Raw genomic sequence first — 14,474 nt, 5'->3', positions numbered from 1 at the left:
GACCCTCAACGAGGTGGACTGACACAGTGGGTGCAACAATGGGCTCAAGTATAACAACGATTGTAAGGATGGCGCAGGACCGGGCAGTGTTTCGTTCTGTTGTGCACAGGGTCGCTATGAGTCAGAGCCAACTCAACGGCACCCAACAACAACAACGACAAATCTAGCTGCAGATTTGGTCCAGCCAGTATCCTTTACTTTCTGGATGTGTTCTTACTCCAATCCTCTGGTCCAAAGGGGACTACCAGCCCTCGTGGTGCCCATCTCCCCACCCAAAGAGGGAGAATGGAGGAAGCCAGGCCAATCACGTGGGATTTTACAAATGGATGTTCCAAGCCTCCCTTCCTCAATCTCTCCAAAAAAGAAAAGGTGAAGGTGGAGGATCTCACTCCTTCCCTGCGGGAACAGGACGAGAGCTCCGCTTATGCCCACCTGCCTCTCTACTACACCGATGAAGCCCATGTTCGGCAGTCAGAATGAATGAGGTTACCCTGGAGAGACGAGCAGAGCTGAACGACACCATGGCTGAATCCCTGGGTCCCGAAAGCCTGATCCATCCACACTCTACCTGGTTACCTGAGACTATTCATTCCCTTTCAGTCCCTTGCAACCAAGAATCCTAATTAAGATGGCATGGGAAACTTTTTATTTAGGTCATGGTGCATTAAAATTTTTCAGCCATAATGTGTGTGTGGGTGTGTGTGGGTGTGTTAGCTGTAGTCTCCCAGTTTGGAAAAAAAGACCACCAGTTTTGGGTTCAGACCACAATTCCTTGACCACCTTTGGCACTCTTAACCTCTGTGAAGCAAGGTTTTCGCCCAATAAAATGCAAAGAATAACACCCATAGCTCCCAAGCCTGCTATGTGTCCATAAAGCACCTATTTCACTGCCAGTACCAGAGCAGACGCTCAATAAACAAGGGATGTTAATTCTTACTGATAAAAAGGGACGCTGGAAGACCATGGCTAGCTAATGCGATCTGAGACCTTTGAGAAAAGCCCCTACATTTTGTTTTCTTCCATTTTCACATCTGTAATGGGGGAAATGTTTTCTTCACCTACATCCTGGGACAGTTTACACAAGCTCACATGAGATACAAGCCTTCTCTGCATTTGTTGTCCTTATTTTCTATCATGGCAAGCGGGGGTTAATAAAACGCAGGCTACCTGGTCTTACCAAAGTGATCAAACAGAAAGTAGGGGACCACAGTCTAGCATCACATACAATTTCACTTCTATAACATAAGATAATTGTGCTAAGTTGCTGAAAACTCGGTTTTCATTTATGTGTCAAGTGATGTGATACAGTTCTCTTGCTTTCAATGAAGAGTACCAATAATATTTACTTTCATAACTGAGAAAAGCAACTTAGACGCCCAATAAACAAAATCAGAAGAGGGGGGAAAAGCACAAGTAGCTGGTAGTCTGAAACATTCATTTTAACGATATTACTACTATTGACTTACTACTAGTATCACACGAAAAGAGAAGCTCTACTTTAATCAAAACTATAGTGTGCTTAGATAAAAACTCTTGCAGCTGGTGTGATCATTAGGCCGGGTTTGGGTCAACATGCAGGTATAAAGGTTATGCAAGACTTCTGAAAAATTTTTACAAAAGGTGCAGAGGTCATGGTTTCTTTCTTCCAATTGCCCAGAACATAGATGGCATGGCTGGAGTGCCAGCAGCTATTCTGGACCATGAGGGGGATTTGTCAACATCTAGGATTTGTAGGGCAGAGCTGAAGAATCTTTGATTCCCCAATGAATCCCTTTATCGCCAGACCTCTTTTTGTTTTTAATAAAGAGATTAAACCTTGAGCTTTTAAACTACTATTTTGAGGGCAGAGAGTCTGTTACTCATTGCTAAAGGCAATTTCTAACTGATATAAAAAAAAAATCCAATCTATGACAGAAATCAGATTAGTAGTCGCTTGGAACATGGAGTAAGGTGGGAGAGATTAGGGGAAAAAAAGGACAAGGGAACGTTTGGAGGTGATAGGTATTTATAATCTTGATTGTGGAGTGGTTTCATGGGTGTCTTGTTATACAAGTGGGCATTTTAAATATGTCCAGTTCATTGTATACCAATTTAACCTAAATAAAACCAACTTGCTTCAGTTTCAACCATAGCAAAACAACAACAACAACAAAAAAATTACTATTAGTATTTCAGTCTGTTTTTTCTCAGTGTTATTTCCTGGTTTTGGATCATCTCTAAGCAACTCACAGTATACTTAGTACTCACTTATTGACTATCTCATTATTTCACATTTCACATTTCCAACAATAGTGAAAAATTCTACTATCTGACTATTCCGCACATTAACGACATACATCTGATGGTGTGGTACAAGGTGAGAGTAATGCTGGCTTGTGATGATGGGAAATCATTCTCAGTGGTTCTCACAGTTATATAATGATGTAGTCATCCTCCATTTTGTGATCTGATGTGGTCATCCTTCCTTTTTGCATATAACATCGATTTTCATACAATGAACTGGCCTATGGAGGCTGAAGATGCTAAATGAGGAGTGGGCATATGCTTTTTTACTTAAATGTGATCACAAACAGTTCATCACGTAACTGGCCATAAAATCCTTGCTCCTATGGCTGGCCATTCGTAATGGTCCAATGATTATCTCTTGTCTTCTCCAGCATGCAAGGAAGCTGCCATAGTGGAAATCCTAAAGGGGGGAATGACTTACTTCCAGTTAAAGCTCTGGATATTTTTCAAAGCACATGCTCCCATCCACAAAGATTAAGAATGGTGTACTCAACAGATTTCATAAGAGTCAGAGTATTCTGGGGTCATTTTTATTATGGTTACTTCTCAGGTTAAGCATACTGCCATAAGTTCAAATGAAACCGTTGTGTTTTGTCTTTATAAGGTATATGTTCGTTTCCTTCATTCTCTTCACCTTTTAGTGGCTTCCAATTTTATCTACTTATAATCTTTTCATAGAGTAACTAACTATATGTCATTACTTTTCTAATTTGTTGTTTCCCTTTTAATTTTACTGGTTTTTAACATGCAAAAAAGCCTTTTCTATCACTTCTAGTGCCTTTGTATTATATATATCTCCCTCAGTTGTTTTTTTGTTTTACCCTTTAACCTAGCTAGGTTTTAGCATTTGCTGTGATAACTTTTTAAATCTATTCCTTCTTTCTACCTCTTCACCCCTTATTTGGCTTAATGCCTTCTTAACTATACGATGCCAACAAGATAAAACCTACTTCTGGGATATGTATTCTGTCTCTTGAATCTGCCAGCACAAACAATAAGCTTTGAAAAGTGGCTGAAAAACTCGTTGAATACATTCATACTACCGAGATCAAATGAACAAACCTAGGACTGTTTCTTAGACCAATGACTTCTGAACTCAAACTTGTTATTTAAACCATCCCTGTAAAAGAAATCAGAATCTCGTCTTACCTTCTGGCCAGAATGACTGTGTTTTCTGGTTTAAGTGGGTTCAGTCACTTTTCTTCAAAACAGTAAGAACAAATATATGGGAACCCAAATTACGTACAGATTATCAAGAAAATCACCATTTCAGAAAATTACACACCAACTGCCTACAATTTCCCTCCTCTCCAATTATCACATAAAAGAAAACACGGGCTCCATATCCTCTCTGCTGAGCTCTTTAACGTAATGCTATTAATTGACAGCATGCATATTGTGTGGTCAGGCTGTCCACTTCCATTAACGTTTGAGAAGCTGCATGGTAAAATCATGTGGATGAGATCGTGCACCCCGAAATCTGTGTCATTCACAGCATTTCAAGGTAACTTCTTTAACTCTGTCTTCCCCATTCCCCTAGGCACCCCTCGTGGCACAGTGGTTAAGAGCCCAGCTACTAACCAAAAGGTCTGCGGCTTGAATTCACCAGCCGCTCCTTGGAAACCCTATGGGCCAACTCTACTCTGTCCTATAGCGTCATTATGAGTCAGGATCAACTTGATAGCAATAGGTTTGGTTTTGTGTTTTCTTTAACTCTGTGAGGCACGTCTCAACCTTTCAGTGGTTCTCTCTTTCCAATCACTGCTCAGTGACCAACAAATGTAAAACCACTTGTATATTCATATATAAATCTCAACATCTTTTCTCAGACGCATACCCTATGCTTTGTTGTTGCAGTTGGTCCTGACTCACGGTGACCCCACGTACAACAAAACTAAACGCTGCCCGGCCCGCACCATCCCTGTGATGGGCTGTGGATTTGAAACCTTGTGATCCACTCGATTTGCTCTGATTTTCAGGAAGATCACTAGGCCCTTCTTCCTAGTCTCTCTGGAAGCTCCACTGAAACCCATCCAGCATCATAGCAACAGGATGTACTGGAGACTCACTGGCAGGAAACTGCATCTGGGTCTCCCACATGGAATTCCACCACTGAGCTGCCACTGCGCCTCCTTACCCTGTGCTTAAAAACCCATCGCCGTCGAGTCAATTCTGGCTCATAGCAACCCTATAGGACACAGGAGAACCATCCCATAGGGCTTCCAAGGAGTGCTGGTGGATTCAAACTGCCGACCTTTTGGTTAGCAGCCACAGCTCTCAACTACTGTGCCACCAGGGCTCCTGCCCTATAATGACTGCCATTAAAGATTAATCAATCTTAGGGTTTTTTCCCCCTGTGCATTACTAACACTTTCCCCGAAGTCTTTTTAAAATACGTGAAATGATGTAGTCATTAAATGAGTTTTGTTGTAAATGCTCCCAGGGACGAGGACCGCCCTGTGTACACCCCAACGTTCCTCTGATGTTTCCGGAACAGCATCGTACCTTAACATTTAGGAGACGCTGGGTTACAATTGCTCCAGGCTGACTTCAGTGCCCTGTGACCATGGTGGGGCTAGTGAGCTGTCACCTGTCCACTCCTACTCAATCTGCTTCCATGACATACAACTGTGACAGTCCTGAGCCCTGCTGGCAGCCCCATGTACAAAACATGTCTTCACACTAAAAAGCATGTCACACCAGACTTCTGGCCTTCACAGCTTGTTTCTGTGGCTTACATGGCCAACAAGCTTTCAGCAAAAGGTTTTAGTGTGAAGTTAGTTAGCCCTGTTAAGCGCTCAGATGCTCGCTTAAAGGTCCGTGGTTTTAACCCACCAGCTGCTCAGTGGGAGAAAAGACCTAGCAATCCACTCTCTCAAAGATTACAGCCTAGAAGACCCTACGGGGTAGGTGTGCTGTGTCACATAGGGTCACTATGAGTCGGACTCAACTCCACGGCCCAGCCTTTACCTCAGCTTCCCCTCCCTGCTCCAGAGGCCTGTGTCGGCATCGCAGCATTAACTCAGCGAATGAGGTTCTGTGTTTTCCACCAACATTCAAGAACTGCGTTCTTAACAGGCGCCCGTACTCTCATTTCAGAGAGGGCCTCTGAGCTCCCAGATGCTTGCTTTTCTAGAAACTCCCACTTCATCAACGATCTGATGAGAACAGCCAGAAGCAGGTGTCCGATCCCACTCCAGTCCTCAGATCATTGGCTGAATGTAGGTTTTAAAGAATTATAACCCAGAGCAAAGAAAGAGCACTACACACACACACATACACACACCCCACTGTTACATGAGGATTTTCTAGGAAATCTATTCAGAATCCATGTAAAGCTGATACTCTGCAGGCATACCTAGGTGTGGGGAATCCCTGGGTGGTACAAATGGTTAAAGGCTCAACTACTAACCTAAAGGCTGGTGGTTTGAACTCATCCAGAGGTGTCTTGAAGACAAGCCTGGCAATCTGCTTCCAAAAGGCCATGGCCTTAAAAATCCTATGGAGCAGTTCTACTCTGCACACGTGAGGTCATCATGACTAGAAATGACTGGACAACCATGACCACCACTAGATATGGCCATACAGTGTTAAAATACCAAAACACTGGGCCTCTCACCTCACCCGAACTACTTACTCCCTGGCCACCTGGCTCCTCCCCACAGAATGCTCCATCATCCCCTATTCAGACTAGTGTCAGGCACACTACTACCAACTATTATTTTCAATTTCACCCCTTGGGCCTGTGCCTAGTTCTTTCCACTGCTCACGAAGTAGGCTGTCAGGAAACACAGAAGATATTTAGTTTAGAAATTGAGCGTGGCAGACAACACTGGCTATCCCTCAAATTCTCTCCCTTTCACAGAGAACGTGCGTTTCCCTGAGATATCATCATCTTAACACAGACCTCTTTATAGCAAATCATGACACTTGGTTTTTCTCCCTCGAGTGGCTGACTCCACAAAGCAGAGGTGGCTGTGACAGAGCTCAAGACCACCAGCAATTCTCTAACTTAGGCTTCAAAGACTCCCTGCATGTTCTCAGTCTCCTAGGGCGGAGCAAAAAAAATAAAAAGAAAGGCTCCCCCTGTCCCCATCAGTGGTCCTGAAACCCTGCTGCACTGTAGAATCACCTGGGGGGATTTAAAAACTCCTGGCGGGCAGGCTATACCCGAGACAGATCCTATCACAATCCAGCATGTAAGCTTCCAAAGACACGCGGATGTGCAGCAGAGGCTGGGTACCAGCTCTGGGAGACACCCACAGAGCTAAGACACTTGGCAAGGTCCTAACTGTGGTCGCATAAAACAGGAGACACAAGCCATCTCACCCCTGGAAACACAGACATGCTGACAGGATGACCCACCAGTGGAGACGCCTGCAAATGAGAACTACTGGAACTAAGGATAAGAAACACATTCTTCATGAGTATTATCTTATGTCTTAGAGTCCAGTCCACTATGCCTGAAGAGCTGGCTTTGGGAATGGTTTTAGATCTGGGTTAACAGAGAGTCTGGGGGCCATGTCTTCTGGGGTTTCTCCAATCTCAGTCAGACCATTAAGTCTGGTTTTTTGTTTTTGTTTTTTTTTTTACTAGAATTTGAATTCTGCACCCTACTATTTTTTTCCTGCTCCATCAGGGACTCTGCTGCGTTCCCTGTCAGGGCAGTCTTCGGTGGTAGCTGGGCACCATCTAGTTCTTCTGGTCTCAGGCTGATGGAGTCCCTCTGGTTTACGTGGTCCTTTTTGTTTCTTGGGCTAGTATTTTTCTTGTGTCTTTAGTGTCAAACGTTCAACCTTTCAGTTAGCAGCCAGTGCATTAACCACTCAGACCACCCAGGGTCTCCACGTGTGAGAAAGAAGGGAACCAGGCGAGGGGTGGGGAGAACTGACCTGGATTGCCTGGCGGCCCTGCTGGGCGTCGGCCAGCAGCTGGATGGTGAGCGCCCTTGAGTCCTGCAGCGCCTCCTGGAGGTAGGTGAAGCTGTGGCCTCCGTGCCGGCCCATGGTGCACTCACGGCAGATGGGCACCGAGCAAGTGTCACAGTACAGGTGCAGCACCTGCCGACGACGTGAGGACAGACATTAGTGAGATGCATGACACCAGAGGGGCAAGCAGAAGGACAAGCAGGGTGCCTGGAATCCCAGGCCCAGAGCTACCCGATCCCAACAACCACGCACGCCCCTACGTGGAGAGGGAGCAAGTCCAGCAACAGTGAACACAGCCAAAATTAACCACGTGCTCTTCTTTCCACTCCCTCCTGCCCCACGTCAAGGGAAAATACCACAACTCCCACACACCCCTTTCCTTTCATTCAGAACAGTAACCGCCATACTTCAAAGGCCAAGATGCAATGCAAACCACCCTCCTGGCAGAAGAGATTTCCCCGCATCTCAGATTAATTACCCAGGAAAGTTGCAAGATTATGTTTCTCTAGTCTGAGGTTGGCAGCATACATAAAAAGATACACCAGAAGGGCTCCCCTCGCCACCCCAGCCTTCGGGTGTGTGGAGCAAGGAGTCAGTATTAATCACTCTCACACCACAGCACGTCTCCAGGCTCGCCATCAAGATTAGCACAAAACGCAAAGCCTGGTCCTCACAGGCAGGCGCTCAAGCTAACTATGGGCTTAAGCTTCTGGAACGAAGGCCAAAAAGCTAGTGGTAAGGTCTGCCAGGTTCTCGTCTTTCTTCTTCCTGCCAAGTTACGCCAAGGAGTTGAACCTGGGAGGCAGCCGGCGCTGATAGAACTGCTTTACGTGATGCTGTGTGTTTCCCTGGGGCCCTGCGTGCTGAGGGGAGAGAGAGAATGGTTGGCACAAGCTCCACCTGCTGATAAACAAGGAGCTCTGGAAAGCTCCTTGGCACAGAAACTGGGCCAGCGTCACTGCCATGTCCCTCCATGGGACAAGGCGCTTAACATGCTCTGTGTAAATGTTTGCTGGATTGCTTTCAAGGGCAGAGCTTAAATCTGCCTCTGGTACACCTGTGTGTGAGGGAAGCCAGCCAACACACAACAGAGAAGCGAGGTCCATGGGGGATTCTACACCTACACACACACACACACACACACACACACGTCCTTAATCCCCAGATGATGAGACTGTGGGGGGGATCAGGGCCACATGGCTAGCAAGGACAGAGAGGGGCGGCTAATGTGAGCCTTTCTCAAGATTTTGGCACATGCACGGTGAAGACAACCTGTCAGAGTATAATCTAAATTCCACGGGACACTTGTTCGCAGGCAAACTACCCTGCTGAGTATAGTGCAGAGCCAGGATGTGGGACTCAGGATGAGGCGATTCTGCATGGAACACGACGGGAGCCTCCTGGCCTGGTGGAGAGGCCGCGAAGGGGGAGTGTTGTGGGAAACTGCGATAGGGAGGGAGGGTCAACACCCCCGTATAGAAAGGGACAGGGATGGAGTGAGAATACCGCTTCTCCTTTTCTCCAGCATGTGGCTGCTCTCCTTCTCCAGGCTTTTTATTTTATTAACCAACCCAATCTTAGCACAAAGGGTGTGCTCTGGGAAATGACCTTCCCACTGGCTCAGTCATCCAAAAGTCCTGCTGCTCCGCTAAGCCTCAGTTAATAGCTAGTGTTACTATGGAGGTTCGTAATCCAGTGTGACTTAGACTGCTTCTAGGGGAATCTCTGGATTCAGAAACGGAGATAAGAAAACATTTAGGATATTATGTTCCTACTTTTTTTAAAGTTCTGATGTAGCATGTTATGGCCCCTATTTTATATAAGGGAAATATCATATGAGTAGTTGGTAACTCATCTACCAGTTTTGTCCACTGAAGTACTTTTCCAGCAATCCACAGTACGCTGAAACCAGGTGGCAGTAATTTGACCTCTTCGTCAAGGCCAGTAGGTCCACCATTTACAGACAATCTAAGCTCTCCTCTTGTCCTGAGAAAGCTAAACTTAAATATTAACCAAAAAAAAAAAAGGGAACCCTGGTGGTGGTACAGTGGTTAAATGCTTGGCTGCCAACCAAAATGTCAGCAGTTTGCAAAATCCATCAAATGGGGAAAAGACAGTCTTTTTAACAAATGGGCAAACTGAAGGTCCATCTGCAAAAAAAAAAAAAAAAATGAAACAGGACTCATACCTCACACTACACACAAAACTAACTCAAAATGGATCAAAGGCCTAAATATAAAACCAAAAACTTTAAGGATCATAGAAGAAAAAACAGGATCAACACTAGAGGCCCTAATATACGGCATTAACAGGATAGAGATGGTAACTAACAACACACAAACTCCAGAAAGAGAACCTACAGATTGGGGAAAAAATTTTGGCTATTACAAATCCAACAAAGGTCTAAGCTCCCAAATCTATGTGAAAATCCAACACCTCTACAGCCAAAAGACAAAAAATCCAATTAAAAAAATGAGCAAAGGAAATGTGAAAAGACACTTCACCAGAGAAGACATTCAAACGGCTAACAGACACAAGAGTACATGCTCAGTTTTAATCTGCCAGGCGCTCCTTGGGAACTCTATGGGGCAGTTCTACTCTGTCCTATAGCATCGCTGAGTCGGAATCGACTCGACGGCACTGGGTTTGGTTTTTTTTTTAAGTAGTAACTTTGGTGAAGGGTAAGACAGTACACAATACTGGGGAAGCCAGCACAACTTGTACAAGGCAAGGCCATGGAAGCTCCAGAGACTCATCTAAACTCCCTGAGCTGAAGGCTGGGGGGGACTATGGTCTCGGGGAACATCTAGCTCAATTGGCCTAACATAATTTATAAACAAAATTTTCTACATTCTACTTTGCTGAGTAGCGCTTGGAGTCTTAAAAGCCTGTGAGCAGCCATCTAAGATACGCCACTGGTCTCACCCCTTTGGGAGCAAGGGACAATGAAGACAACTAAAGACACAAGGGAAAAATTAGTCCAATGGACCACAACTACCACGGTATCCACCAGTCTTGGGTCCAGTACAACGAGATAGTGCCCAGCTACCACCACTGACTGCTCTGACAGGGATCAAAATAGAGAGTCCCAGACAGAGCTGGAGAAAAATGTAGAACAAAATTCTAACCCACACACACAAAAAAACAGACTTACTGGTCTGACAGAGACTGGAAAAACCCCGAGAATATGGACCCTGGACACCCTTTTGGCTCAGTAATGGAGTCACCCCTGAGGTTCATCCTTCAGCCAAAGATTACACAGGCCCATAAAACAAAATGAGATTAAACGGGCACGCCAGCCGAGGGAGAAGGACTAGAAGGCAGGAGGAGACAGGAAAGCCAGTAACGGGAACCCAAGGTCGAGAACGGAGAGTGCTGACATGTAAGGTTGTTAACCAACGTCATAAAACAATATGCATACTGTTTAATGAGAAGCTAGTTTGTTCTAGAAACCTTCATCTAAAGTACAATTTAAAAAATTATATATGGGGCAGGGGAGGAGGAGGAGTTGGCAGTTTGAATCCATCAGCCGCTCCTTGGAAACCCTACTGTCCTATAGGGTACCTATGAGTCAAAATTGACTTGGCAGCAACGTGTTTTTTGGGGGGGGGTTGGGGGTGGGGGGACTAGGTAGGGTAGGTGTACATTTAACTTCATTAGAAACTACCAGACTGTTTCTCAAAGTAGTTGAGCTGCTTCATACTCCCACCAGCAGTGTGTGAACTTGTGGGTTGCTCCCCATCGTCCATCCATTCCCTGGAAAGGTTCCTTTTAAATTAGAATGAAAGATGCCTCTGTGGCCCCTCTTTCGCCAGAGGACAGCCCCCCAACCTGAAAGCTTCTCTCCTCTCTAGCTTTTCTCAACAGCTGTGTGGGCTGGCTGGGCTGCGCTCTATTGTTTACCCTGCTGGCGGATGGGAATATAACAATTAAAAGTCACTGTCCTCTTGATGTCAGGGAGTCATTGTTCTATGGTGCACGGAAAAGAACGGTTAGCCCGAGCCCGTTGCTGTCTGGCTGGCTGACCCACCTGTGACAAAACACTGGATCTGTCTTAGTCTCTTAGTGCTGCTGTAACAGAAATACCACAAGCGGTGGCTTTAGTGAACGGAAGTTTACTTTTTCACTGTTTCGGAGGCCAGAAGCCCAGATTCAGGGCGCCGGCACTAGGGAAAGGCTTTCTCTGTTCCGCCTGCGGGAAAACCCTTGCCTCCTGTCAGCTTCTGTTCCTCTGTGACTCCACATGGAAGCGATCTTTCTCCATTTGTGCTTCCTTCTCTGCACTCAAAGTGCTCTTTGGATATCTCAAAGGGTAATACCTTAAAACACCCTACACTGATACGGTCTCATTGACACAACAAAGAAAACCTATTCCCAACTGGGACCACATCCAAGTGTATAGGAGTTGGGATTCCAGTACATATGGGGGCAAGATGATTGGTGGAGACACACAATTCAATCCATTAACAGGGTCTGCCTGGGCACCCTACCCCTTCCACTCCGAAACCCTGGCAGGCAGCCCTATCTCCCAGGCATCAGGACAGAAGAGGCTGTGAAGTAACTCTTAGCTGACCCAGAGCTCCAGGTCCCGGCTGCACAACTACAAAGAATTAAGGTGCTTTTCTTGAGTTTCAGTTTGTTAACCAAAAAATACAGAACCTGGATGATGCTGGGAATAGAAAATACCCCATGAGGTTTTCATAGGTTTTAAAGGATTGCACAGATGCAGTGGCCAAAAAAGAAATCCTGGTCAGATCAACAGGGGGCAGCAGGGAGGGGCAGGGTGCCTGACACTCCTGACCACACAGACATCTCTAAAATGGGCACTAGGGGTCTCTGGGTGCGATCCCTACCTACCTGCACACCATGGCACGTGGAATCAACGCAGTTCTGAGTGCCCAGGACACACTGTGGTGTCAGAAGGGCCAGTGTGCAGTTTCAGGATACCTGAAGTGACCAGGCAGCTGATAATAAAAACTACAGGTAGGTAGAAAAAAAACAAAACAAAAAAAAAAAAATCAAACAACATATTGCATTGGACAAATCTGCTGCCCAAAAGAAAACTTTTTAAAGTTTTTAAAAACAAAGATGTCACTTTGAGGACTAAGGTGTGCCTGACCCAAGCCACGGTATTTTCAGTCACCTCATATGCATGCGAAAGCCGGACAAGAGAACATGGAAGACCAGAGGGAGAGCTGGTGCCTTTGAATTGTGGTGTTGGCAAAGAATACTGAATATGCCATGGACTGCCAGAAAAACACACACATCTGTCTTGGAATAAGTACAACCAGAATGTTCCTTAAAGGGGAGGACGGTGAGACGCGTCTCACATAGTTTGGACATGTTATTAGGAGGGATCAGTCCCTGGAGAAGGACATCATGCTTGGTGATAAAGTAGAGCGTCAGAGAAAAAAAGGGGAAGAACCTCAAGGAAATGGACTGACACAGTGGCTGCAATGACAGGCTCAAACACTACAGTGATTGTGAGCCTGGCACAGGACCAGACAGTGTTTCGGTCTGTTGTACACAGGGTCGCTGTGAGTCAGAACCAACTGGACGGCACCTAGCGACAAGAGCAATTTTTTTCTTTTTTAAATTCATTGCCCGAAACCTTCTGGCTAAATACGGAGTAAAATTTTGGGAAAGGTTTCCCGCTGCATTTAGAAACCCCACATTTTATCTATCTGCAATTCCTAAGATCAAAAATCCACAACGTTAGCAGTAGATAAGAATGTGCTTGGATGCAATTCTCTCTCAACCGGCTGGAAGGTTATTTTAAAGAATAAACTGGAGCCCGGGTTCTCCATTTAAAGGCCTGTGCAGGGCCATAAACTGGGGTGGGGGGGAGTGGTCCTCTGGCGGCAGGAATTCAGGGCCCATTAGGGGCTTCCCGGGCAGATGCAGGGACACGCCCCCGGGGCCTGGCGACAAACCGGCTGCCCCTGCTGAATGGAGCAGGCCTGACCTCTGACCCTGAAAGTGACCACCCTCTTCCCTGCCCCCAGCTTCCAGAAAGCCCCACCCATGGCCTTCCTCTCCCAAAATTTCTAAAATACCAGGCAGAGACAAAGACCCAGGAATGTGGGCCCAGCAGGAAGGGGAAGGGGAGGGGGAGGGGGAGGGCTAAAGGAAAAATAAATAAATAAAAATACCCAGTGGGCAGGGTGACCTTAGCCAGTTTTTTAAATAAAATGCTTTGTCAATGAAAAGGACTTTGTCTCTATGTGTGCTCCCAGAATCTAAATTTTTACCCCGCTTGTGGTCCAACAAGGAAAATACCCATCTCGGGGATCCTGGTAGCGCACCCCACAACTGAAACAACAGACTTTCAGGTTTAAAGGACAACCAACCATATCACAGTGTGGAATGTAAACTGAAAAGATGGAGGGGCCTCTGCCAGAGTAAAGATGCCTCCGCTAATGTGGTACCTAAAACCCTAAAATATAGTACCTTAGAAAACAACCCCAAAATAGTTTTGAAAACCTAAAATAAAGCATATTAACGTTTTAAATTAACATATTAAATTTATTTCCTGCTGTTTCTGCCAAATCCCTTTAAGAAGCCATGAAGCATGCATGTGGTCTCACACGAACTAGGGGACCTGTTTCCCCCCAGAGAAATGAAGTGGTGACAAGGGGTTCCAGAAGCAACATGGGCCCCCAAAGCCTGACCTGTGTGCCCCTCTGCAGGCTCCCATCTGGGGCAACGGGGGTGTTCGTTCAAAAAATGGTAAAGTTCGAGGCACACACTCTGGCCAGGAAGCAAAGTCTATTAAATAACATCAAAGCTTTACGTGGCTTGGGGAAATGCTCTGCGCAGTGGTCCAGAGCTCCCAGCCCTGGCCACGTGCGGCTGCAGAGCGGCCAGGGAGGCCCGGGAAGAGCAAAGAAAGGACCCCAGCTCACTGACAACCATCACCAGCTCAGGACCTCAGAGCCCAAATGGGAACAAATTATCCTCTCCCTTTTCTGCGGGCCCGCGAGGGGAGAGTTCAAAATATTTTTTAAATGCTTTGTTTTTAAATTTATTTAAAAAGGTATTGAAGTGCAAATGTTTTTTTTAAATCTCTCAATTTCTATTTTTTAAAATGTAACTGTCCCAAATTATTCTATACTCTATATTCTATACCGCATATTCAAATTTTCTGAAGGCATCAACGGCGGCAACATTATACGGGACTTTTTTCACTTAACTTGGAGAATGTTCTGGGGGTTCCCTCTATATAGAGGGCTGCCAGTTTTTTTTTGTTTTGTTTTGGGT

General features: G+C 45.7%; 1 protein-coding gene across 1 annotated transcript in view; it reads right to left on the bottom strand.

The window, feature by feature from the left end:
- Nucleotides 1-14,474, bottom strand: part of TRIM71 (tripartite motif containing 71) — an 83,398-nt gene that overhangs the window by 13,957 nt on the left and 54,967 nt on the right. Inside the window, exon 2 of the mRNA XM_010595587.3 lies at nt 7,179-7,346. Within this exon, the coding sequence (XP_010593889.2) occupies nt 7,179-7,346 (168 nt within the window). The remainder of the gene's footprint in view (nt 1-7,178; nt 7,347-14,474) is intronic.

This window comes from Loxodonta africana, chromosome 27 (genome assembly GCF_030014295.1).
Source record: "Loxodonta africana isolate mLoxAfr1 chromosome 27, mLoxAfr1.hap2, whole genome shotgun sequence".
Lineage (NCBI taxonomy): Eukaryota > Metazoa > Chordata > Mammalia > Proboscidea > Elephantidae > Loxodonta > Loxodonta africana.
This window is presented reverse-complemented; position numbering and strand designations above follow the sequence as displayed.